This window comes from Meles meles, chromosome 20 (assembly GCF_922984935.1).
Source record: "Meles meles chromosome 20, mMelMel3.1 paternal haplotype, whole genome shotgun sequence".
NCBI lineage: Eukaryota > Metazoa > Chordata > Mammalia > Carnivora > Mustelidae > Meles > Meles meles.
Genome location: NC_060085.1, coordinates 38276067 through 38301960, shown reverse-complemented (window position 1 = coordinate 38301960; position 25894 = coordinate 38276067). Strand labels below are relative to the sequence as shown.

The 25894-nt window shown below is 37.0% G+C and overlaps 1 protein-coding gene across 1 annotated transcript in view; it reads left to right on the top strand.

Moving 5' to 3' along the window:
* The window catches only part of MDFIC2 (MyoD family inhibitor domain containing 2), a 108199-nt gene that overhangs the window by 44390 nt on the left and 37915 nt on the right, over positions 1-25894 (top strand). The window contains exon 3 of the mRNA XM_045992088.1: positions 14108-14146. Coding sequence (XP_045848044.1) covers positions 14108-14146 — 39 coding nt within the window. The remainder of the gene's footprint in view (positions 1-14107; positions 14147-25894) is intronic.

The window sequence follows — 25894 nt, the reverse complement described above, 5'->3', positions numbered from 1 at the left end:
AGAACAATAGAGATGTCTTCCCTTCAATCAGCACCTTCTCACCTATGCAGAATGTTGTTGTTTTGAAGGCACTGGATGAGGAACCAGAATCAGGCACACTGTATCATTTGGGTAGAGACCATATAACATTGCATTACAAATCACCCCAAATTTCAATGGCAAATGACAAAGAGCATTTATTTCTTTCTTGCATACCACTGAGTCACCTGCAGTTTGGCTAATCTAGGCTAGGGGCAGTTGGGGCTCAGGTCAAAGCTACAGAATGGGTCCAAGTCTGCCCCACATGTCTCTCATCTTTCTTGGACCACAACTATTTGGGCATGAAATTCTCATAGGAAAAGGTAGGTGTTCCTATTTGCAAGTATACTGCTCTTAGTATAGTCTTTATCTTGGCCAAATCATTAGAAAACACCAAATTCTCCAAAAAGAAGCAGGGATGTATGTTCCACCTAATACGAGCCAGAGCAAGGGCTTGCAGATAAAATGCTGTTTGAGGGAGCGAAAACTTTAGACCAATAAATCAATGTAATATACCAATTATTATATGAAAGTAGACCGAGACCTGATATATCTATATTTTTAGACCTCAGTATGCTTAGTCCGAGAAAATAAAATTCTGGTGCCCTTAACACGGCAAATACGAGCTATCAATATTGGATACGAAGACAGAAGACAGTGGCGAATCACTTTACCTTTTGGGCATTAAGTTCTAAGAACTCAGATGGTAGAACTGAAACTCTACAAAGCACAGGCATCTCAAAATCCTGAGACAGCAATAACCACAGAACCTGAGGAGTCACTTTGTCTCCAAAGATGTGGGCAGAAACCACCTTTTTGCAATTCTCTAATGGAATTACAATTAACCACAAACTTGTTGTGGACTAAGGCTCCACTGGGTATTACAAGTTGGCTAATGAAAACAGTTCAAGAGTGTAGAGCATATTCTCTACATCTCTCTGGCAAGGCATTTAAATGGTGATTTCACAAAATATTACTTTTGATCAAATCACATTGGGACATGTCATTATTTTATAGTTTAGCTTTCTCTAAATAGATTAAAATTTATTGAAGATCACTTTTTCAGCCAAATGTACTATATAGTTTTGATAAAGCCTTCTTATTATTTGACAATCTGCCCATTAAACCCAGCTTCCTCTGCAAAGAGCTGTGTGCTGAAGAAGAAATGCATATGTTTATGTCGATAAATCCAAAGGGAACATACTCTTTTCTTGGTCCCAAATTGCATGATGCTTCCAGGACAAACAAAGAATTGCCAGTGGAAACTCTGGATATTGGTAATTGAAGTGTTGTAAGGAAGCTGGAAATTTTTGCGAAATAAAAACATACAGCAATTTAAAATTACACACATTCACAGAACAAACCTTTGCCAAACTGGCTGCTCAAAGACTATTTTTCCACCCAAATAGTTTAATGGCTTTTAAGTATTAGTTGAAAATATTTACCACCAAGTTCAAGAAATGTCCCAGAATTGATTAAATTTGGCTGGAAAATATTCTGAGTTTTTTTTTTTTTTTAAAGATGATTCATTAAAGAAAAAACAATGTTTTCTTGTCAATAACAAAATCTGAAATAGGCTGTGGCTTCTTTACAATTACCTAAAAAAAAGTCATTGACCTTAATAAAATTATAAATAATTTAGAAATTATGGACTAAGAAGAATTAATAAATCAGAGAGATTTAAGATTTTAGATATAGAGGATGAGAAGAATTGGGGGTGCCTGGGTGGCTCAATCATTAAGAATCTGCCTTTGGCTCAGGTCACGATCCCAGGGTCCTGGGATGGTTTCTGCGTTGATGCTCCCTGCTTCAGTAGAAAGTCTGCTTCTCCCTTTCTCACTCCCCCTGAGTGTACTCCCTCCCTTGCTCTCTCTCTCTCTCCTCAAATAAATAAATAAAATCTTTAAAAAAAAAAAGCTTTAAACAGAAAGAAAGAAGAAGAAGAAGAAAAAGAAGATGAAGGAGATGGGAGAATTAAAAGACGCAATTCAAGAAGCTGCAAAAATGTCCTAAAACTTCAAATCCCTCAAAATATGTATTGAACAGAAGAGATTAACTAGCAACAAATTGAAAAAAAAAATCCCTTGGCTTAAACCACTAAATGGAAGAGGGGACATAAAATTTATAGAACCTTACCATCCTCTTTGTTTAAAAACAGTAATTTAATTAAAAAAAAAACTTGAAGCCAGTTATTTCTTGATTTTCAACTGAAATAGCTCAACATCAGCTGGACTAGTAGATCTAATTACGTGCTATAACATAGGCTACTTGGTGTACAGTTCCTCTTTTTTTTTTTCTTTTTTTTGCTGTTGGCCAAAAACTCCCCAGTCCCCTCAAGAATGTTTTTCATTAGAGTTAGCAAATAAAGAAATTTTAGTTCTTTATTTTATGACCACTGGCATCAGTGGTTACAATTTAAATAACTACCGTATCTTAGCAACTCTAATCTTAACAAAATAAATACAGCAAGGAGCAAACAGGCTCCATGCCACACTAGTGTCTCATCAACATCCAAATAAGGGAAAGGGGGAAATAAACGGAGGATGACTCTCATCGTGCTGGTACTCTGGGCTTGGCAGCTTTCCCTATGGCCAAAAACATTACATTTCTTTCCATTTTCACAGCAGGGGCACCTGCAATGATATATTTTAGGAAAAAATTTACTTAGACTTACAGGGGCAAGCATGAAAGAGGCAGAGAAAAGGATGGTTTATCAAAAAAGAAAGATGAGAGGGAAAAATTTAAATTTAAATTTCATTTCTTCTCCCTTTTCTTCTGGGACATGGCTATCAACACAATGATAGTATCTGGTGGTTGTCTCCTACAACACATCTAAAACAGCGCTCATACTTAGACAGCATGATAAGTTCCTTCCCTTAGACACTAAAGCCTGAGGTAGCAACAAATTATGACAAAATTAAGAAGGAAGGCATTCAGTAAGTCTTGAGCGGATGAATGAATGAATGAATCCAGTTCTGTCCTTCCAAGCTGGTTAGGAAATACCAAAGACACGAAGCTCTTGAAACCACTTCCTACTCCTGGATAGATCACTCAAATCGTGCCTGGTATAAAATTAAATCCTTGTTAACTTGGTCCAAACACACACATGAGTCTGAAGTCAACCTGATGCTACACTTTTTAAAGGGAAGAACAGGAACTCTGCTTTGATGGGCTTGAAGAGAGAACTCTACACTATGATTTCCCAGCTTTGTGACCTTACAACAGCACATTTAATATTTCAGAGATTGAATTTCTTTTTCAGTCAAGTGGGATAAAACTCCATAGGAAAAAAAGATGGTTATAAAGTTGTCCACTGCAACAATGTATGTAAAGTTACACAGTCCGTTTCCTTAGAAGTTGGTTTATCATCAAAAAAGCTAATTCACTTTCCTTCTCTTGATTTCCTTTCATCCAAGTCATACAGGCTACCATCAACAAACATATCACATATGGCAGCCACTCAATACAATCCTGTTTTATGTTAACCAGGTTTATCACCACTCTCCAGAAAGTTCAGCTGTTGAATTCTTTGGTTCATTAACTTTTGAATTTGTTATATCCTGTCCATCTCTAATTACAAATTGATACTTTGTTTAAGCTGTCATTACCTCTTGCCTGGATTATTGATTATAAGAGTCCAAACATTGCTCTTCTAACCTAATCTTGTCCCTTCCAATCTGTTGCCAGCATTCTCTTTTTAAATTTGACCCTGTATTTTCCTACTTTAAATTCTCCTTCTTATGATGTTTAAGGTCCCCAAGTTCTGAGTTATCCATATTTCTCAAGTCCTGTTTCCTGGAACCTTACCCTGAACCTTACCCTCTAGTCAAGTGACTTTGTTTCTGTGCAGCTTCATGAGTCAACACTCTGGTAATTGTTGTACCCTCTACATAAAATGTGATTTGTTTTGTGTGTGTGTGTGTGTGTGTGTGTGTGTGTGTGTGTTCTTTCTTTTTTACTTTGTTTGGCCAGTTGATAGATTCTTTCTGAACCAAACTCAACATTACCTCCCCAGTGAAGACACTCCTGCAATTGCATTATAAGGTTGATAACATTCTATTTGAGACTATGTCTTCACAATATCCTATGTTTTTATAGCACTTTCTTACAATCATCTACTTCCTTGTGTGTGTCTCCCATTAGACCATGGGTCAAAAAGTCCTGAGGTCATCGGGCACCTGGCTGGCTCAGTTGGTAGAGAATATGACTCTTGATCTTGGAGTTTGAGTTTGAGCCCCACGTTGGGTATAGAGATTATAGAAATTAAAAATTAAGAAAACAAACAAAAAACAACAAAGGTTTCTGAAGTCAGAGATATGGCTTAGTACTTCCATTGTCTCCCAAATTAGGAGATACTTGATAACTGTTAGTCTCTCTCTTCTATCAGCCTCCTCCCTACTTTTTAAGTAATAAAAAGATAGATTAAATTGGCTTGTTTGGACTTTTATTTTGATCATCTTTACTGAAAACTTTACTTTATTAATGTAATGTCTAGTTTAAAAATGTCTAGTCTAAAGGAGCTTCCTTTCAACACACACACACACACACACACACACACACACACACACACACACGCGCAAATAGTTACACTTTAAAAAACACAAGTTTGATGTTATTTTTGTGCTTAATGAATACTTCTGGTTTCTGCCTTCTTAATAACCAAAATCCCATGTGTTTGTAACCTTAAGTCTTCTTTAAGGCTCTATCTCACTCTGCTTCTTGTTACACTCACTCCACACCTCTCTCACTTTATATTTCCTTGGGAAGTGTCCATAGCATTATGCAATAAAAATAAAATCAATAATAATGAGGAGGAGGATGAAAAGACTTACTGTTTGCTATTAAAGCATCATAAAACTCCAAGTTTCAAAAGAGATGTAATTGTATATATCACAACTTTAATACAATGGAACTACAACTTGGGTCTGTGCTTCAAACATTAGCACAGTACCTAAGATCAAAATTCCATATATTTAGAGTCCTTTAAGAAAATTCTTAACTCCTTTATATTGTAGATAATATACATTACATAATAAAGAATATATATGAAGTGCTCAAGAGTATAGATCAATTTCTCAAGTTTCATGTTTCTATAATATGCCTTTCCTGGTGAGGTTATAAAAATACTTAACTAATTCTCTCCATCTCCAAGAGAATGACCCTTAACCATTCAGACTTAATCTAAGAAACAGTTGTAAGAAATACTGCCAGAGAAATACTGCCTATACCTTACCACTAAAATCATATGACATTTTACCCTGTGTATGCTGAAGAATATCTCAAAGTAGAAATCATAATGTAGAGAGAAGATTATCCTTATGTGTGGAAAAGGAGGAAAAGTAGAAAAGGTTGGAAGAAAGGAGAGAAAATAAATTCAATGGTCAGAGAATAAATGCACTGAAGCAACACAGATAGAGCTCCTACGATCTGCCAGGCACCATTTCCTGGTTCTCAGGAAAATAAATTTAAAAAAATTCTTTATCTTTCATGGGCAGTCAGGGAGACAGGTATTCACCAATTGTTATAACTTGAGACTTATATTGTTCAAGAATATTCTACCCAGGACCTATACTTACAAATTTTTTAGCAGAGTCATGCTGAGTCTAATATGAATTATTATTCTGTAAGGAGGAAAAGAGTTTTATAAAATTTTAAGTTGGGTGCTCGCTTCGGCAGCACATATACTAAAATTGGAACGATAAAATTTTAAGTTGGTAAGTTTATTTTAAGAATAACGAAAAGATAAGCTACTTTTTATTTTTCTCTGAAAACTTTCTTTCCCCAATTATAAACTACTTTCTAAACAGTACACAAAGCCTTGCTTTTACAGTTAGGATTGCCAGATGAAATAGAGAATGCCTCATTGAATTTAAATTTCAGATAAATAATGCATAATTTTTTAATATAAAGTATGTTCTACATACTACATGGGACATACGTCTCCTAAAACTTATGCATTGTTTATCTGAAATGCAAATTTAAAAGAGCATCCTGTATTTTTATTTGCTAAATCCAGCAACCCTATTTTTGGGGGTGCCTGTCCAATCTTCAGACTCTTCACTCTAAGTTTACTGTGTGTGGCTTTAATGAATACAATGGCTCCCACAGTGGCTGAGATACAAAGCAGGCTACTTGACCTTGTGTTTACAACAGCGCCGTTGTTCAAGTATGCAGACTCAAACAACTGTGTTCCCAGCTTACTTTCCTAAACTCCTTCTGGTTTATCACACAGGTAACAAAGTGTGACCTTTATCCTTTTCTTCCTCCAGAAGAAAACAGAAATTTCTAAAGGGGGAAAAATTTCAAAAATTAAAAATGACTATGAACTATTCTAGAATCCTAAGGCTGTCAATACTTTATGCTTTTAAATAGTTGCCATGGTTCACCCCAGAAGCATCTGCATATTTCTGTGGGTTTTTTCATGGTGTGTAGTGAACTTTGATATCTTTGAGGAATAAAAGAACTCTCTGTCTATCTACACATATATATTTAACAATGCAAGTTATTGTTATATAAATGTAGGCTGTTGTCAATTTCAGTTCCCTGCCATATCAAAAGAACAAAGCAGGCAGGAAGAGCAAGAGGATGATCTAATATGCCTACGCTAATAACAAAGCCAGTGTCCTAAATTGGCAATGGCAGCCCTCTTCTGCGGAGATTGTTTTTAACACCAGCAGTAGACATTTAAAAAAATTGGATGGTGACAGGAAGAGTACATTTTAAATTGTCAACCTTCATGATGTCCTTTTGAAGAATAGCAATTACATAACTCAGGGAGCTTTATTTTGCATTTGAAAAATATATATATATATAAAGCAGTTTGCAGGGTTATGCAAGACTCCATATTCAGAATTCTTTGTAGAAATCAAAGTTACTTACTCTTTACTGTAATCATTTGTCCTTTTATTACCCAATTGTTAGTTAAGGTTGAAATCAATACTGAGTATCAGTACAGAATGAAAACTGTCTTCTATTTCAGTTATTAACAAATCCACTTAAAGAGGCTGTCAACCGTATGGTATTTCTTAATCACAGTCAAGGTCCAGTTTGTAATTTCCTAAGGGTCACTCACCTTTCTTCTTTTCTATGGCATTAAAAGAGTTTGCTAATAATATTGTAATATTTTGCTAAAGTTTTAAGTTGCTTCCTCTTAAGCAGTGAGAGGAAAATATTATGCAAAAGTAATTTTATATCACCAAAATGTCATTTGGTCTTTTTTTTCCCCCCCAATTCACTTCTTCTTTCAAAATAACTTTAGGAAAAAAATTCTTATAAAAATACAGACCTAATGCCAAAAGAAATGCATTGCAAGTACCCTAAATAGTTAATGTATTTTCTAAATGAATGATTTAAAATAGCTATTAAAGGAGAGGAAATGAGCTTAGGTTTCTAGTAATGACTTCTCCTCTTCAAAATGAAATCTGTAAATCCCTGATTGCCATTCCAAATCCCCAAAGGACCAGCAGTTCTGGGACCAGGGCTCACTGGCTTTATGTCTAATAGCACCAGATAAGTAGCATGATTTTTATATATGTAATTTGGGAGAATATTCGGAATTTATAGACCTGGAGACAATTTATGAATGAATTTCCTTTTTAAAGTACATTATTCTAAAAGTCAACTTTTCCACCCAAATGGTAAGCAGAGCACATAGGAATGTGAGCGGCATGGATATAAACGTACAGAGACATATGTATATGTATTTATATATGCATGCACACACATGCACAAAATATAAGTAGCATCTTATTCAGAAGAGCATAATGATTCAGGCTGTGATTGTTAATAAAAATGCATTTCTAACCATCAACTTAGAGTCTATTATTCTAAGTTAATTGCATTTGCCCTGAAGAGACTTACAGCTGGCTGCCAGCCTGTTTGTGTCAGTTTCATTTTATTCATCAGTCAATCCTGTCTTTTTACATCCCATATATTGATCAAATAGATTTTTCAGCATACCTCCCCAGCTTTCTCAGCATTTAAAAAAAAATAAAGAATTATCTCAATATTATTATCAGATGAGTCTGATCACTTCATTCGTTTGCATGTTATCTTAATTGCTATTTGAGTAGCACACAGATGCCCTTTTGACAGGCCCATCAGATTGCCCTTAAATGTAACAGATGTAGTGCTCAAGGAGGCACTGAGAAAAAGTTAAACGAAAGTTAAATGTTTAAGTCTACACTGTAGTGGTCAGTGGCATCCCCGCTTTTCAGGAGGAAGAGAGGGTATTCATCACGGTAAACGTTAATTCTCTACCGGAGTGCATCACAGAGTAGAAAGCATCTTGTTAAAATTCGTCCTCCAAAGAGGTGTATTATTAGGTGGTGAAGTGGATTAAAGAAATAAATGGGCACCATGTTCCCATTTGAGCCAAAGAAAACCAGGGGGGGAAACAGAAGAGCAGGGAGGTTAGGGTAGAAAAGTAGCTAAGGTGGAAAATCTGAGAAGAATTAGAATCTTCCTTCTGTGAGTCAAGTTGCACAGAGGAGAGATAAAAGGCATCACAGGGTGAGGAGATAATTAGCAGATCAGAAGCAAAGCAGTTAAAAGGTGACCCTTACCTCCTCTGTTACTCAGTCTAAGAAACTATAGACAATTATTACAGTATTTTCTCCAGGGATGTGTGCTACAGTTCCTCCACATATCCTCCAACATACAAAGCTCTCTCGGCATTGTCATTGCATTGCTTGAATTCAGTGCTTTTTATGGAAAGTCCTTTACATCATGCCAGCCTTGTCTTTCAACCTTGCTTTCGATCAGTGATTCTCAAACGGGGTGATTTCACACCTCCCCCATCCAGGGGACATTAGAAATACCTGGAGACACTGGGAAAAGGTGCTCCTGGCCTCTGGTAGGTAAGAGGCCAGGGATGCTGCTTGCTACACAGCCCGCGGCGCCCAGAGCAGCCCCCCATAACAAAGAATCATCCGGCGTCAAGTCACCATAACGCGGAAGTTAAGAAAGCCTGCTTTAGATGGATGACTGAAATGCACTTGAAGCTAAAAAACAAAACTACATCACAGTTCAGCAGTAGTGCAGTGAGTAGGATTCAGCAACTCTGAGAGGCAGAGCTCAGTACAGCCGCCACACAAAAGAATTTCACACTTGCCTATTAAATAATACAATTCATTACCTAGACCCCAGGAACAGTTGAGCAAAATACAACCCCAATTTTGAGGAGAACAAAGAAAAATGAAAATCATTGCTCGATAGGAGACATTTCAAAGACCTCCAAGACAAACCAACTGAAAAATCCCCAATAAAAAGACTCAGCAAGAAAATTGTGTCACAGACCCTAATCCTCAACAGACCTTAACAAGATGCTCATGAGCCAAAGACTCATGTCTGCAGAAGACAAAAGACATCGGAAGCAATGTCGTCTAGAGAAGGATTATCATTAAGACGCAGGAGAAAGATAAAACAGATTCTTCAACCTTACAATGAGAACTCCTAAAAATAATAACCACACATGTGCTAAAAACCGTGTCACGATAACTGTTCTATCCTTCAGCTCCTGGGTAAATTAATATTTAGGTTAGGCCTGGGGCAATATTTTTAAAACCTTTATTTTTGACGGATGTTTTTTTACCCCACCTGACCAGACACCCCTGCCACCAATCCACTCCCTGGCACAGATGGCCAAGACATTTGCTTTTTCAAATACTCCATATTTCCACAGCCACCCACCAGACAAAAATTAGATTACCAATGCTTGTGTAAACTTTCCAAGCTCTGACACAATAAGATTCCAGGAAATGTACATGTACAGCTAAAAGCAGCATTATACATAATGCACTGTAATTCCAACAGACAAGTTGCTATCTTCGATAGATATACACATTTTCCATGCCAAACACATGAACGTCAATACATTTTTCTCAAGTTAAAATGGAAACCATTTAACAGATATAATGGGCACAATGAATTTCATTTTGCATTACTAATGCAGCAGCAGTGAAGGAGGGAAGCTCTGGCAAGGATTGCAATGAGACCAAGAAAAACAGGAAACAACTTCGAAGCTGTCATTGCTGTCCAAGTTATTGCCCCAAAGCATGGTTATGGAACCAAGGGATACTGAAATTTCACATCCTCAAAAATCGAATTCCACATAAACAAATTTTCTGTTTATGGAGAAAAAAGTAAAACGTGGACATTTTTGCAAAAAGAGCAAGAGAGTGTTGCCAGGTATTTTTCCTATGGTTCCCGAAGAGATGTTACTCTCTCTTCAGGAGTCTAAAGGAGAAACATATCCCCCAACACCCTTTTTCATCACTGTTAGAAAAATGGCAGAAACAGGAACATGCATTATTGGCTCTTATCCTTATTTCAAGTCTTACCGGCATCTTACTTTCTTCAGTCACTGCACACTGAAGGCATTTTTTTTTTCTATCTACTAGATTTAGGTAAGAAAATTCTAAAGGCCTAAACAAATGTTATCATGCAGTTTAGAATGAAGGTTTTGAGCACCGGGTTATTGGAATCAGAAAAACCTCAGCTCTAAGCCCATCACTGCTGCTTTACAAACTGAGTGAGCTGGGGCAAATGACTTAGGCATAATTTCAATTTCTCCATCTGTAAAATGGGTACGTGTTCCCCATGTTGATCGTTTTTAGGAAGGATTAAATGAGATCATGTGTGTAAAGCATTTCATATCTTAACGTCCAGGAGCAGCAGGGACATGATTAAATATTCTGGCCCTTCCAGGTTCAAATCCCAGCCTCCACAGCTTCTGGAACTTTGGTATGTAAGTTAGCCACACTGAATCTCAAATGCCTCATCTCTGAAATGAGGATGGTAACAATAATAACTACTTAGAGGATTGTTATGGGGACCAAAATAATAAATATAAAGGGCTTTGTGATCTCTAATACATTTTAGTCATATTTACAAAGGGGATATAAACAACTTTCATATTAGGCTCTGCAATAGTGGTGGAAAGTATCTCAAAATGTAAACGTACATGCAGAGAAAGACTTAGAAGAAACCGATTGGATAAAGAGCATGAGCCTTTCTGCATTATATTCATCATGAGTTCCAGCAGCGATTTACCTTTCTTGGATTTTATTTTTGCCCTTAGAAAACAAAAACACCTCTCCCACAGTCAAGTTTTTAAAGTGGAATATGACAGTACTCAGGAAGACCAGACCAAGCAGTATTTCCAAAATATCCCCACTCCCAGCCACTACTGACTTTTGCCTCTAACGCGCCATGTGGTGGTACGTCATCTAATTACAGCAGTCAATACCAGGACAGTCCCGTGGCTAAAACCGTTATGACAGTGAATTGGTTTCGAAGTATAAAAAATGGCGGACACACAAAAAAATGAAGAACGTCTTTGGCTGTGAAAGGTCAAGATGAGTTAGTAAGCTATTAACTTGGCTCATTTTTCAAACTTTTATGAGAAATATTTAGTGTTTCCAAACTGCTTATCAAGATCCTAATTCTGTCATCTTCCAGGCCTATATGATTGAAAATTCAGAACACCACTTAATATCCTAATTGTTAAATTGCCCTGGAGGATGAAAATAACTCGAACTTTTAGCTTGTTTCCATCTTCCCATGCACAATAAACTTTACAAAGTGAGGGGCTTCTGAGGTGCACCATGTTTAGCCAGATGAAAGATAAACCAGATTGGTATGACAGTCAGCAATAGAAGGACAAACAAATTAAGTACTTATAATTAAAGCTTGAGGAATGAAAGAATTCACACTTTCTTAGAGCTATTATTTCAGACAGTCTGGTGTCAGAATTAAAAGCCAACCAGTGCATCTGTTTATATTGCCAAGGATTTTCACAGTAAGAAGGGCTAGGAAACACATATTTTTTAATTAGGGCCCAAATTCCAAAGAACACCAAAAAAAATAGTATGTCAAAAATATATGTTCTTGTGATTTGTATTGTTCAATGTCTAAACAAAGACAAAAAAATTATGTTTCTTCCTTCTCCTTCACAAACACAAGTGAAAGAATTGAAAAAAAAAAAAAAAAGTAATTCTGTTGCTTTGGCCACAGACTCCTTTTTCTGTTATCCTGCTTGCTTCTGGCTTAGCTACTGCTTTTCTTTCCCAGGATGAAATAATATAGGAAAAGCCGATTAAGGAAGGCTGCATTCACACAGAAGGTTCACCAGGATGGCTAAGTTACCAAGCCTTAAAAGCTGAATTACAATGGTCACCTAAAATGACCATTTTACACTTTAAAATACATCTTTTATTTTAAAAATTTGAGTTAGCTCTTAGCTTACATTGAGCTTTCAATTAAAAGAAAGTCCTCTTTAAAATCTATGCTGATGTATAGCACACTGTAGTACTCAAATCTATCATTAACCTATTTTTACCTCTCACCCGCAAAATTGGAAGTACTTCAAATATCACTCTTTTGGTCAACTGGGGGGGGGGGAATCAAAATAAAAATTAATATTCTGTACATAAAAGTGAGTAGACTTCATTTCCTAATCTATTTATTCAACAAATATTTATTGATCATCTACTACTTGCCATACCCTGGGCTTACTGTTGGGAAATAGTGACTTGAACAAGACATTACTGCATCTAGCAAATCATTGGCTGATCCAGTCTCTAATAGGAGAAGTACAGCATTCTAGGGAAGCATTTGCCAGTAGAAAGGCCCTGACAGACCAGACTGATGATTGGCCATTATCTTTTCCTTGATGGAAGAGGAAACTAAGATTTGGAAAGCTTGAGGCACATAATCACAGTGCTCTGTAGTAGGAAAAAAATCACAGGACTTGAATTCGCTTCTCCAAATTCAAATTTTGTACTCTCCCTATAGCAATATCCTTCACCCCCCAAAATGACTGCTATTTCCCCAAAACAATAATACCAAGCCATGAATGTCAAGACAGTTAACTAAAAGTTGGAAATGTGCTTTAAGAACAAAGAACAGAGTCAATATCCACCCTAATTTCATGGCATTCCAGATGGTAGAGAAGGACAGTTTAGAAGTCAGACCCAACTGGATTCTCATCTTAAAATCTATTAAACTTAACCAGCTGGGCAACATTGGGCAAGACTAGAACTCTGAATATCATTTGGATTTTTTAAAGCAATTTTTAAACAATTTTTCAAGTCAGGATAACAATGTTTACATGAAAGGGGTAAATTTCATCAAATAGTGGAATTGAGTAGGTAGTCAATATATGTAAGTTCCTGTCTACTCTTCTCACTGCTGAAAATTGAATAAAATGGATAAAAGACCAGGTCAGCAGAAACCACATTTCAGTTTCTTGATTTCTAACCAGTCATTTTAGCATAAGATCCAGCCTCCAATTTTAAGCCATTTTTGTAGATCATTTTTGGCATACCTTCACAAAATTAAACATTTCCATTCTGTGAACATTTTGGGAGTTAGAAAGCAGAGACTAAACAATTAAATTTAGAGAATTTCATCACCATACATCCTCTAAAAAGAGATGGGAAGAAAATAGAGTCAGAAGAAATATTTAAAATTAATTAAACCTTCTATATCATTTTCTGAGTCTTTCTCCATTATAGATATAAAATTCATCTAGCTTAGGTAAAGGGAATTTGGAGACTCACTTATTTGTCTGGGATGTCCAGGAGTAGACCAGCTTCAGGAGTAAGTAAATCAAGAGATCCAAATGATGAATTAAGTGTCCTGCAATACCTTCTTTTCTCAGCTGTTTGGCGCTGATTTAGGCTTTACTCTGACTTATCCATGGTGGGAAAGCGGGCTTCTGTCAGTCAGAAGCCTACATTATCTTTCCACCTCGTAAAAGAGGAGAGATCCCTCTACTCCCAGCATGCTCATCTCAAGTCACAGGGGACATCCTCTTTGGTACAACCTGACACTCGTAACCATCCCACAACAAACTGCGTTGGCTAGCCAACGGAGAACGTGGATTCCCATGTCACTGTGCACAGAGGAGGGGTGGGCAAGGCCATTCCACTCAAGCTACAGGCTGTAGGTCCTCCACCACAAAGTGAGGTTCTCTTTGCTGAAAAAAGGGGGGAAGGGATTTTGGAAACGCAAAAACAAAGCAAAACAACAACAACAAAAATAATGGATATCCATGAATAATCCTTTTTAATTTCTTTTCCTTTAGGCTTATCCAGCTCAATTCAAAATCCTCTTGGAGATCCTGGTAGGTTCATCCCTATTTCTTATAATAACTTCCTATACTGACTGGTGGGTACTGTTGATACATGATACGGGAAGAACCCCATCTTTGCCCATGTCCAAAACACAGCTGATATAGCCCTGACATGCAAATCATCAAATATCTGCAATAGTCAAGGCACACTGAGATATGCTTTTACCTTGAAGGTGCTTATAGCCTATCTATGCATACATATCAGATCAGAAAAGTTAAAAATCATGTATTTGCTTACTCAATACAAGCATTCAGAATCTACCACACATAGGATGCTGTGTCTAGTCTTCTGGGAATTAAAAATCTCAGTCCCTGTCCTCAAAATTGGGGACTCTCTTAAAGATATCATTTTAAGACTGAGTTAGCAGAGAGGACTCCAAGTATAAGTTCAGATGTGAACTGGGTTTTGCAGCCCAAGTAGAAGTTTCCCTGGAAGGAATAGCAAAAAGTGGTATGCACAAAGAGACCAACAGAAAAAAGTGTGAAATGTGTTTTCTCATTCAGTTAAGAGATTATGCATCCAAGAGGAATGGGAAATAAATAGCAAGGTAGCTTTTAAGGATTCATCAATAAAAGCTGTGTAAATATGTTATGGTGCTTCTGGAGAAGGCAATACTATGCAGTAGATCTCAAGGAAGAGGCAGATCTAAATGGGCATTCCTCCAAGACATATTAATAAGGGGAAAAGTCCAGCTTCACATTAATAAATACAGTAATGTGCACTCACATAAAGTAAGAATCAAACACGCATGTGTTCATTAATGTAGGTAAAACGTCTATAAAAGAGTTATCCTTAACTGATCATAGAAATCATCTCAGTAAAGAACAGTAAGAATGAAGCAGATGTCAGTGGTGGAGTGGGGATTTTGCTTTTAATTTTACACTTCCATGTTACTTTTTTTTTACAATAAAAATGTATCTACATGTTGCTTACATAATAATTGTTTACAAAAAATAAAGTCTTCTGTTAAAATAAGGATCAAATCACTAGCAGGCTAAAGAATCTGGTCTTTTAAAAATTAATAATATTATTGCTTTTGGTTTCAATGGAACAGGTAGACAATAACTAAAGGTACACACTAGGATGAACAGTATTTTGCAGAGGGCATTACCTTAGAGCCTATAAACAAATAAGCAAGTAGAATCCTTTGGAGGTTATTACAAATATATAATACATATATTTTATATGTGTATATATAAATTAAATACACAGGTTAGGCCTATATTTTCATATAGGAGGCCATTGTATGAACATGTATAATAAACAAATATATATATAACTATAAATATATAATGAGTATATATGAATGAAAAATAAGAGAAGGAAAGAAGACTTGTTCTTTTTTAAACATAGGTATTTAAGGTATCAAAGAGATGTCTTGAAGATGTTATTTTGGGAGTTATCTTAAAGATAGGAAATCTGGATCTGAGGTCACAATGAGCTGAATCTGATTTCAGTTTAGACTTGCTAGTGATCTACATGAAGTTGGATGGAAAATATGAATGAGGTCCAAAGGTCCTCAGGGATTAAATGAGGTCAGGAAGGGAAAGGGTGAGGAAACTGAAGCCAAGCCTTTGGGAAGGATCATCCATTAAGAGAAGGGAAATAATGCATTTGCTCACTCATTCACAACTAATAGTTTCCAAGGACCCCAAGCTCAGCACTGCTGGTTTTGAGGACAGAAAGGATAGGAGGGGAAAAAATGGCATGGAGACTGCCTTTAAGGACCTTACAGCTACTGGAATGCAAATAGTAACATTAAAGGTCTTTGCAAGGGCTCACTTCATCGCATCAACCTTTAGAACAATACTTTTATCACCTCCTTTCTATGGATGAAGAAAGGGCACTTTGTCTTAAGTTTTAACAGCTCTGAAATATCAGGGACCTGATTTGAACCCTAAGTTTGTCCTGTACCACAACCCATAAACAAGTAGAACACTGCTTCCAAAAAAGTGGGCAGTCAAGCATCATACAAGAAACATCAGAATAAGAGAAGAACCAGAATTCTGTTAAAGACAACAGGGACAGAGTCATGGGCCTGACTAACCATGTATTGAGGAAGAGAAAAACTGATTGAAGATCACTGATTTGGTGATGAGAAAGTCTCGTATTCACTTTATTCATTCAACAAAGATTTATAAAGCACATAATATCCATATCACATGAGCTTTGAAGGATGAGTTTCATCTAAATGGGGATGGAAGTCAATTGTGAGGGATTAAGGAATGAGTGAATAATGAAGTAATAGTGTTGGGTCCATGATCAAAGGAGCGAGACTGATACAAAGTGAAAGTCAAGCAAAGCTTTATTCCATGCCAAGCATCAAGAATCAAACCAACCGGCCGGGGCCACCCCTTACAAAGAGGCGACCTCTCTCTGCCTTACAGACTAGCTTTTAAGGGCAAAGGCCATGTGGTTGGGCCTGGCCACGCATAGGTGGCCAATGAGATTGTAACACACAGAGAAAGCTGCACAGTCCTGCTAGGTCACACATAAGTGACCAATTGAACTACAATTTACCCTATAGTAGATATTTGAACTAGCCTATCACCTTGGTCAGAATTGGTGCCCAAAAGGCACCCAAAGGGCAGGGCCCATACTCCTTGGTAACTAGGGAGACAGTACGCGCCCCCACTGATTGGATACCTCCACCTGGCCTGACCCACCCTTGTATTTGGGCTTTGTTACCTGGGACTGGTTTCCGGGACTTATTTTTAAGTAAGTCCCCTGGGGGGGGAGGGGGGCAGGGACAGTTTAAGTTTTACTGTATAAACAACAAAATCACTGTTTAACCGGACGGAATCGCTCTGGCTAAATAGGCCCTTACATTAGGTGTTAAGGACTTCTTTGAGGAGATGGATGGAAAAATTAATGCATGAAGGATTTGGGGTTTTGTTACATGGGTTTTTGTTACATGCAAGGGAGGAAGGAAGCAGTAGAGTGATACTCGAAATATAGGGGAAGGGGACGATGATAGACAAAGATAGGTCTTGTGTATGGTGAAGACATAGGGATGCAATTCCCTGGTACATGTGTTCACCATTGAAAGGAAGAGGGCCTCTTCTCCTCTGATAGGATGTAGAAAATGTAAAGGAAGAGACAAATACTACAATTATATACAATCATAACAAACTGTACCAGTAAGACTTTATATGTATACTTTTGTGGGGGTGGTTGGTTTTAATTTTTATTTTTTATTTAAGGATAAGTGACATACAACACTGTATCAGTTTTAGGTGCACAACACAGTGATTCTGTGTTTATACATATTACAAAAGGGTCACCAAGTAAGTCTAGTTACCATCTGCCAGCATACAAAACTGTTACAATATTTTTTTTTTTTACTATATTCCCTATGCTGTACATCTCATTTCCACATCTTACTTGTTATATCACTGGAAGATCTTACTTCTTAACCCCTTTCATCTATTACGTCCATCCTGATCCCCCCTCCTCTCTTGCATCAGTTTGCTCTCTGGACATCCGAGCACTGTTCCTGTTTTGTAAATTCCTCATTTAAGTAAAATCATATGGCGCTTGTCTTTCTCTGCCTGACTTATTTCATATAGCATAATGTCCACTGGGTCCATCCATGTTATTGCCAAGGGCAAGATTTCATCTTTTTATGACCAAGTAATGTTCCAGTGTGTATGCATGTCTGCACATGGGTATACACACGACATCTTATTTATGCATTCATCTACTCATGGATATTTAGGGTGCTTCCTCATCTCAGCTATTGTCAATAATGCTGTGATGAACATAGGGGTGCATATCATCTTTTCAAATTAGTGTTTTCATTTTCTTTGGATAAATACATACAAAAGAAGTTCTAGATTGTATAGTAGTTTATTTTTTTAAGATTTTGTTATTTATTTGACAGACAGAGATCACGAGTAGGCAGAGAGGCAGGCAGAGAGAGAGGGGGAAGCAGGCTCCCCGGTGAGGAGAGAGCCTGATACAGGGCTCAATCCCAGGACCATGAGATCACAACCTGAGCTGAAGGCAGAGGCTTAACCCACTGAGCCACCCAGGTGCCCCCCAATTTATATTCTTAATAGCAGTGCATGAGGGTTCCCCTTCCTCCACATCCTTGCCAACATTTGTTCTTTTGTATCTTTTTGATAATAGCCATTCTGAGAGATATGAAGTCATATCTCATTGCAGTTTTTTTTTTTTCTCATTTTATTTATTTTTTCAGCGTAACAGTATTCATTCTTTTTGCACAACACCCAGTGCTCCATGCAAAACGTGCCCTCCCCATTACCCACCACCTGTTCCCCCAACCTCCCACCCCTGACCCTTCAAAACCCTCAGGTTGCCCCAACCTCCCACCCCTGACCCTTCAAAACCCTCAGGTTGTTTTTCAGAGTCCATAGTCTCTTATGGTTCGCTTCCCCTCCCCAATGTCCATAGCCCGCTCCCCCTCCCCCAATCCCACCTCCCCGCAGCAACCCCCAGTTTGTTTTGTGAGATTAAGAGTCATTTATGGTTTGTCTCCCTCCCAATCCCATCTTGTTTCATTTATTCTTCTCCTATCTCCTACCCCCCCATGTTGCTTCTCCATGTCCTCATATCAGGGAGATCATATGATAGTTGTCTTTCTCCGATTGACTTATTTCACTAAGCATGATACGCTCTAGTTCCATCCACGTCGTCGCAAATGGCAAGATTTCATTTCTTTTGATGGCTGCATAGTATTCCATTGTGTATATATACCACATCTTCTTTATCCATTCATCTGTTGATGGACATCTAGGTTCTTTCCATAGTCTGGCTATTGTAGACATTGCTGCTATAAACATTCGGGTACACGTGCCCCTTCGGATCACTGCGTTTGTATCTTTAGGGTAAATACCCAGTAGTGCAATTGCTGGGTCATAGGGTAGTTCTATTTTCAACATTTTGAGGAACCTCCATGCTGTTTTCCAGAGTGGTTGCACCAGCTTGCATTCCCACCAACAGTGGAGGAGGGTTCCCCTTTCTCCACATCCTCTCCAGCATCTGTCATTTCCTGACTTGTTCATTTTAGCCATTCTGACTGGTGTGAGGTGATATCTCATTGTGGTTTTGATTTGTATTTCCCTGATGGCGAGTGACGTGGAGCATTTTTTCATGAAGGATCCCACCAAAAAAGAGAACTACAGACCAATATCCTTGATGAACACAGACGCAAAAATTCTCGCCAAAATACTAGCCAATAGGATTCAACAGTACATTAAAAGGATTATTCACCACGATCAAGTTGGATTTATTCCAGGGCTGCAGGGTTGGTTCAAAATCCGCAAATCAATCAATGTGATACAACACATTAATAAAAGAAAGAACAAGAACCATATGATACTCTCAATAGATGCTGAAAAAGCATTTGACAAAGTACAGCATCCCTTCCTGATCAAAACTCTTCAAAGTGTGGGGATAGAGGGCACATACCTCAATATTATCAAAGCCATCTATGAAAAACCCACCGCAAATATCATTCTCAATGGAGAAAATCTGAAAGCTTTTCCGTTAAGGTCAGGAACACGGCAGGGATGTCCATTATCACCACTGCTATTCAACATAGTACTAGAAGTCCTAGCCTCAGCAATCAGACAACAAAAAGAAATTAAAGGCATCCAAATTGGTAAAGAAGAAGTCAAACTATCACTCTTCGCAGATGATATGATACTATATGTGGAAAACCCAAAAGACTCCACTCCAAAACTGCTAGAACTTGTTCAGGAATTCAGTAAAGTGTCAGGATATAAAATCAATGCACAGAAATCAGTTGCATTTCTATACACCAACAACAAGACTGAAGAAAGAGAAATTAAGGAGTCAATCCCATTTACAATTGTACCCAAAACTATAAGATACCTAGGAATAAACCTAACCAAAGAGACTAAGAATCTATACACAGAAAATTATAAAGTACTCATGAAAGAAATTGAGGAAGACACAAAAAAATGGAAAAATGTTCCATGCTCCTGGATTGGAAGAATAAATATTGTGAAAATGTCTATGCTACCTAAAGCAATCTACACATTTAATGCAATCCCTATCAAAATACCATCCATTTTTTTCAAAGAAATGGAACAAATAATCCTAAAATTTATATGGAACCAGAAAAGACCTCGAATAGCCAAAGGAATATTGAAGAACAAAGTCAAAGTTGGTGGCATCACAATTCCGGACTTCAAGCTCTATTACAAAGCTGTCATCATCAAGACAGCATGGTACTGGCACAAAAACAGACACATAGACCAGTGGAACAGAATAGAGAGCCCAGAAATCGACCCTCAACTCTATGGTCAACTAATCTTCGACAAAGCAGGAAAGAATGTCCAATGGAAAAAAGACAGCCTCTTCAATAAATGGTGCTGGGAAAATTGGACAGCCACATGCAGAAAAATGAAATTGGACCACTTCCTTACACCACACACAAAAATAGACTCCAAATGGATGAAGGACCTCAATGTGAGAAAGGAATCCATCAAAATCCTTGAGGAGAATGCAGGCAGCAACCTCTTTGACCTCAGCCGTAGCAACATCTTCCTAGGAACAACGGCAAAGGCAAGGGAAGCAAGGGCAAAAATGAACTGTTGGGATTTCATCAAGATCAAAAGCTTTTGCACAGCAAAGGAAACAGTTAACAAAACCAAAAGACAACTGACAGAATGGGAGAAGATATTTGCAAACAACATATCAGATAAAGGGCTAGTATCCAAAATCTATAAGGAACTTAACAAACTCAACACCCAAAGAACAAACAATCCAATCAAGAAATGGGCAGAGGACATGAACAGACATTTCTGCAAAGAAGACATCCAGATGGCCAACAGACACATGAAAAAATGCTCATTGCAGTTTTGATTTGCATTTCCCTGATGGTTAGTGATGTTGAGCACCAACATTTTCATGGGCCTGTTGGCCATCTGTAAGTCTTCTTTGGAAATAAGTCTATTCAGGTCCTCTGTCCATTTTTAATTGGATTGTTTGTTCTTTCAATATTGAGTTACAGGAGTTCTTTATATATTTTGGATGTTAACCCTTCATTGGATATATCATTTGCAAATGTCCTCTTCCATTCAGTAGGTCACTTTTCATTTAATTAATGCCTTTCTTTACTGTGCCAAAGCTTTTTAGTTTGACATAGACCCACTGCTTTACTTTTGCTTTTCTTGCCCTTGCATTGGGAGACAGATCCAACAAATGTCACCTCAGATTGATGTCAAAGAGTTTACTGCCTATTTTTCTTCTAGAAAACTTCCAGGCTTCAGGACTTAAAATTGAATATTTAATCAATTTTTAGTGCATTTCTTACATACAGTAAAAAAGTGGTTCAGGGGGCGCCTGGGTGGCTCAGTGGGATAAAGCCTCTGCCTTCGGCTCAGGTCATGATCCCAGAGTCCTGAGATCGAGCCCTGTATCGGGCTCTCTGCTCTGCAGGGAGCCTGCTTCCTCCTCCCTCTCTGCCTGCCTCTCTGCCTAGTTGTGATTTCTCTCTGTCAAATAAATAAAAAATATTTTTTAAAAAAAGTGGTTCAGGGCGCCTGGGTGGCTCAGTGTGTTAAGCCGCTGCCTTCGGCTCAGGTCATGATCTCAGGGTCCTGGGATCGAGTCCCACATCGGGCTCTCTGCTCCGCGGGGAGCCTGCTTCCCTCTCTCTCTCTCTCTGCCTGCCTCTCTGCCTACTTGTGATCTCCTGTCTCTCGCTGTCAAATAAATAAATAAAAATTAAAAAAAAATCTTTAAAAAAAAAAAAAAAAGTGGTTCAGTTTCCTTTGTTTGCATGTAGCTGTCCAGTTTTCCCAGTACCATGTACTGAGGAAAGTATCATTTCCCCATTGTGTATCTTTGTCTCCTTTGTTGTAAATTAATTGATTAGATAAATGTGGGTGTATTTCTGGGCTCTCCTCTGCTCCATTGATCAAAGTGTCCATTTTCATGCGCATACCATACTGTCCTGATTATAATTGTTTTATAGTATAGCGTGAAATGAAGGAGAATAATACCTCCAGCTTTGCTGTTTCTCAAGATTACTTTGGCCATTTGGGGGTCTTCTGTGACTCCATACAAAATTTAGGATTACTAGTTCTAGTTCTGTGAAGCAGAGACTGATATCTTGACAAGGACTGCACTGAATGTGTAGACCACTTTGGATAGTATGGACATTTTATAATATTAATTCTTCCAATCCATGAACATGAAATATCTTTCCATTTATTTGTGTCATCCTTAATTTCTTCCATCAATGTCTTATAATTTTTATAGTATAGTTCTTTTGCCTCCTCATTTAAATTTATTCCTAGGTATTTAATTATTTTTGATGCAATTATAAATGGGAGTGTTTTAATTTCTGATAGCTTGTTATTAGTGATGGGAACACAATAGATTTCTGTATAATGATTTTATATTCTGTAACATTACTGAAATTATTAGTTCTAATAGTTTTTTGTGGAGTCTTTCAGGTTTTGATGACTTACAGATTATGACAGCTTTACTTATTCTTTTCCAATTTGGACACCTTTCATTTGTTTTTCTTGTCTAGTTGCTATGGTTAGGACTTCCAATACTATTCTGAATAGAAGTGGTGAGAGTGAGCCTCTTTGTCCTGTTCCTAAACTTAAGGAAAGCTTTCAGCTTTTCACCAGTATGTGTAATGCTAGCTGTGGGTTTGTCTTATATGGCCTTTATTATGTTGAGGTACATTCTTCCTATAACCACTTTGCTGAGAACTTTTATCATAAATGTATGTTGAATTCTGTCAAATGATTTTTTTGCATCTATTGAGATATTCATATGATTTTTAACCCTTTTTTTTGTTAATGTGGTATATCAGGTTGGTTGACTTGCAGATACTCAACCACTCTTGCATCCCTGAAAAAAAATCCCACCTGATCATGCTGTGTAATCTTTTTAATAAATTGTTCAATGTGGTATGCTAATATTTCATTGAAGATTTTTGCATCTATGCTCACCAGGAATATAGGTCTATAGTTTTCTTTTTTTATAGTACCTTGTCTGATTTTGGTACCAGGGTAATTTTGACCTTGTAGAATAAGTTTGGAAGTGCTCTTTCCACTTCAATTTTTTGGAATAGTTTGAAGAGAATAGGTATTAACTCCCCTTCTTGAACTATTCGGTAGAATTAGTTCTGGTTCTGAATTTTTGTTTGTTGGGAGGCTTTTTTGTTGTTATTATTACTGATGCAATTTGGAGTTGTCCAGTGGTCATATGATTGTAGTAATCTCTTTTTTTATTTTAATTTTTTTTTTCAGCGTAACAGTATTTATTGTTTTTGTACAACACCCAGTGCTCCATGCAATACATGCCCTCCCTATTACCCACCACCTGGTTCCCCAACCTCCCATCCCCCGCCCCTTCAAAACCCTCAGGTTCTTTTTCAGAGTCCATAGTCTCTCATGGTTCACCTCCCCCTCCAATTTCCCTCAACTTCTTTCTCCTCTCCATCTCTCAATATCCTCTATGTCATTGTAGTAATCTCTTACCACAGTCTTTGTATTTCTGTTGTTTCAGAAATCTGTTCAGATTTAATTCTTCTTTTTCATTTCCAATTTTATTTACTTGAGTCCTCTTTATTTCTCCATGAGTATGCCTAAAGGTTTATCTTTTTTTGTATCTTTTCAGAGAATCAGACATAGTTTCATTGATTTTTTCTTTTTTTTTTTAAGTTTCTATTTCGTTTATTTCTTGCTCTGATATTTATTATTTTCCTCCTTCTACTAACTTTGGTATTTCTTCCTTCTCTATTTCCTTTAGGTATAAGCTGAGATTGAGATTTTTCTTGTTTCTTGAGGTGGGCTTTTATTGCTAGAAATTTCCCTCTAAGAACTGCTTTTGCTACATCCCGTGGATTTTGGAATATTGTGCTGTCACTTTCATTTGTCTCAAGGTGTTTTTTTTTAAATTTCCTCTTTGACTTCTTTGTTGATCCACTGACTGTTTGGTCTTACATATAATCTATCCTGGAGAATGTTTCATATACACTTAAAAAATGTGCATTTCAATGATTTCAGATGAAACAAAAATTATATATCTATTAAGTCCATCTGATCTAAGGCCAATATTTCCTTATTACTTTTCTGTCTCACCCACCCATTCATGTAAGTGGGGTATTTAAGTCCCTTATTAATATTTTGTTATTTCAACTTCTCTTTGTGTCTGTTGATATTTGCTTTATATATTTGAGTGCTCCTGTGTTGGGTGTATAAGTATTATTAATGTTATATCCTCTTGTTTGATTGATCCCTTTAAGAGTATTCATTATGTGATGACCTCTTTTTTGTCTTTTGTTACAGTCTTTATTTTAAAGTCCATTTTATCAGATATAAGTATTGTTACCCAGCTTTCTTTTCATTTCCATTTGCATGGAATATTTTCTCATCCTTCACTTTGAGTCTGTGGTGTCTTTCAATCTGAAGTGAGTGTCTAGTAGGCTGCATACAGATGGGTCTTGTTTTTTGTTTTTTTATCAATTCAGTCATTCTAGGTCTTTGACTAGAGCATTTAGTCTACTTACATTTAAAGTAAGAACTGATAGATATGTATTTATTGCCATTTTTCTCAATTGTTTTCTGGTTATCTGTCTAGTTCATTTCTGTTTCTTTGCTCTTCTCTTATTCTTTTTCCTTGCAATTTGATAACTTTCTTTAGTGTTATGTTTGGATTCCTTTCTCTTTATTTTTTATGTATCTATTATAGGTGGGTTTTGGTGTGTGTGGTTACCATGAGATTTATATATAACAACTTATGTATAACAGTCTATTTTAACTTAGTGTTCACTTAAGTTTGAATGCATTTTAAAAGCACTACATTTTTACTGCCTCCTCCCACATTTTATGTTTTTGATGTTACATGTTAAGTCTTTTTATTTTGTGTATCCCTTAACTAATTACTGTAGATAGAGTTGATTTAGACCATTTTTGTCTTTTAACTGCTATACTAGCTGTAACATGGTTGATCCATTATGTTTACTCTGTTGTCTTTACCAGTGTGATTTTTTTTCCTTCATAATAATCAGTGCTCGTTCTTTTCACTTAAAGAAGTGCCTTTAGTATTTCTTAGAGAGCTAGTTTAGTGGTGAAGAACACCTTTAGTTCTTGCTTATCTGGGAAACTCTTGATCTACCCTAAATTTCAAATTTACCAGATATGGTATTCTTGGTTGGAAATTTTTTCCTTTTAGCACTTTGAATATATATGCCATTCCCTCATGGTCTGCAAAGTTCCACTGCAGAATCAGCTGAAAGTCTTATGGGGGTTCCCTCAAATGTAACTAATTGCTTTTCTCTTGCCACTTTTAAGATTCTCTCTTTAATTTTTGATATTTTAATTATGACATGTCTTTTTATGGAACTCTTTGGGTTTATCTTATTTGAAACTTTCTGTTCTTTCTGGACCTGGATGTCTGTTTCCTTCCTCAAGTTAGAGAAAATTTCGGGTATTATTTCTTCAAATAATTGTTCTACCCCTGTATCTTTCTCTTCTCTTTCTGGGACCATTACAATGCAAACATTAGTATGCTTAATGTTATCCCACAGTCTCTTAAACCATTCTCATATTTATAAAAATTCTTTTTCCCTATTTTCTGTTCAGTTTAGATGATTTCCACTACAGTTCCTCCCAGGTCATTGATCCATTCTTCTGAATTATCTAGTTTGGTGTTTATTACCTCTAGTGTATTTTTTCATTTCTTTGTTACTATATTTCACAGCTCTGCTTGGAAGCATTTTC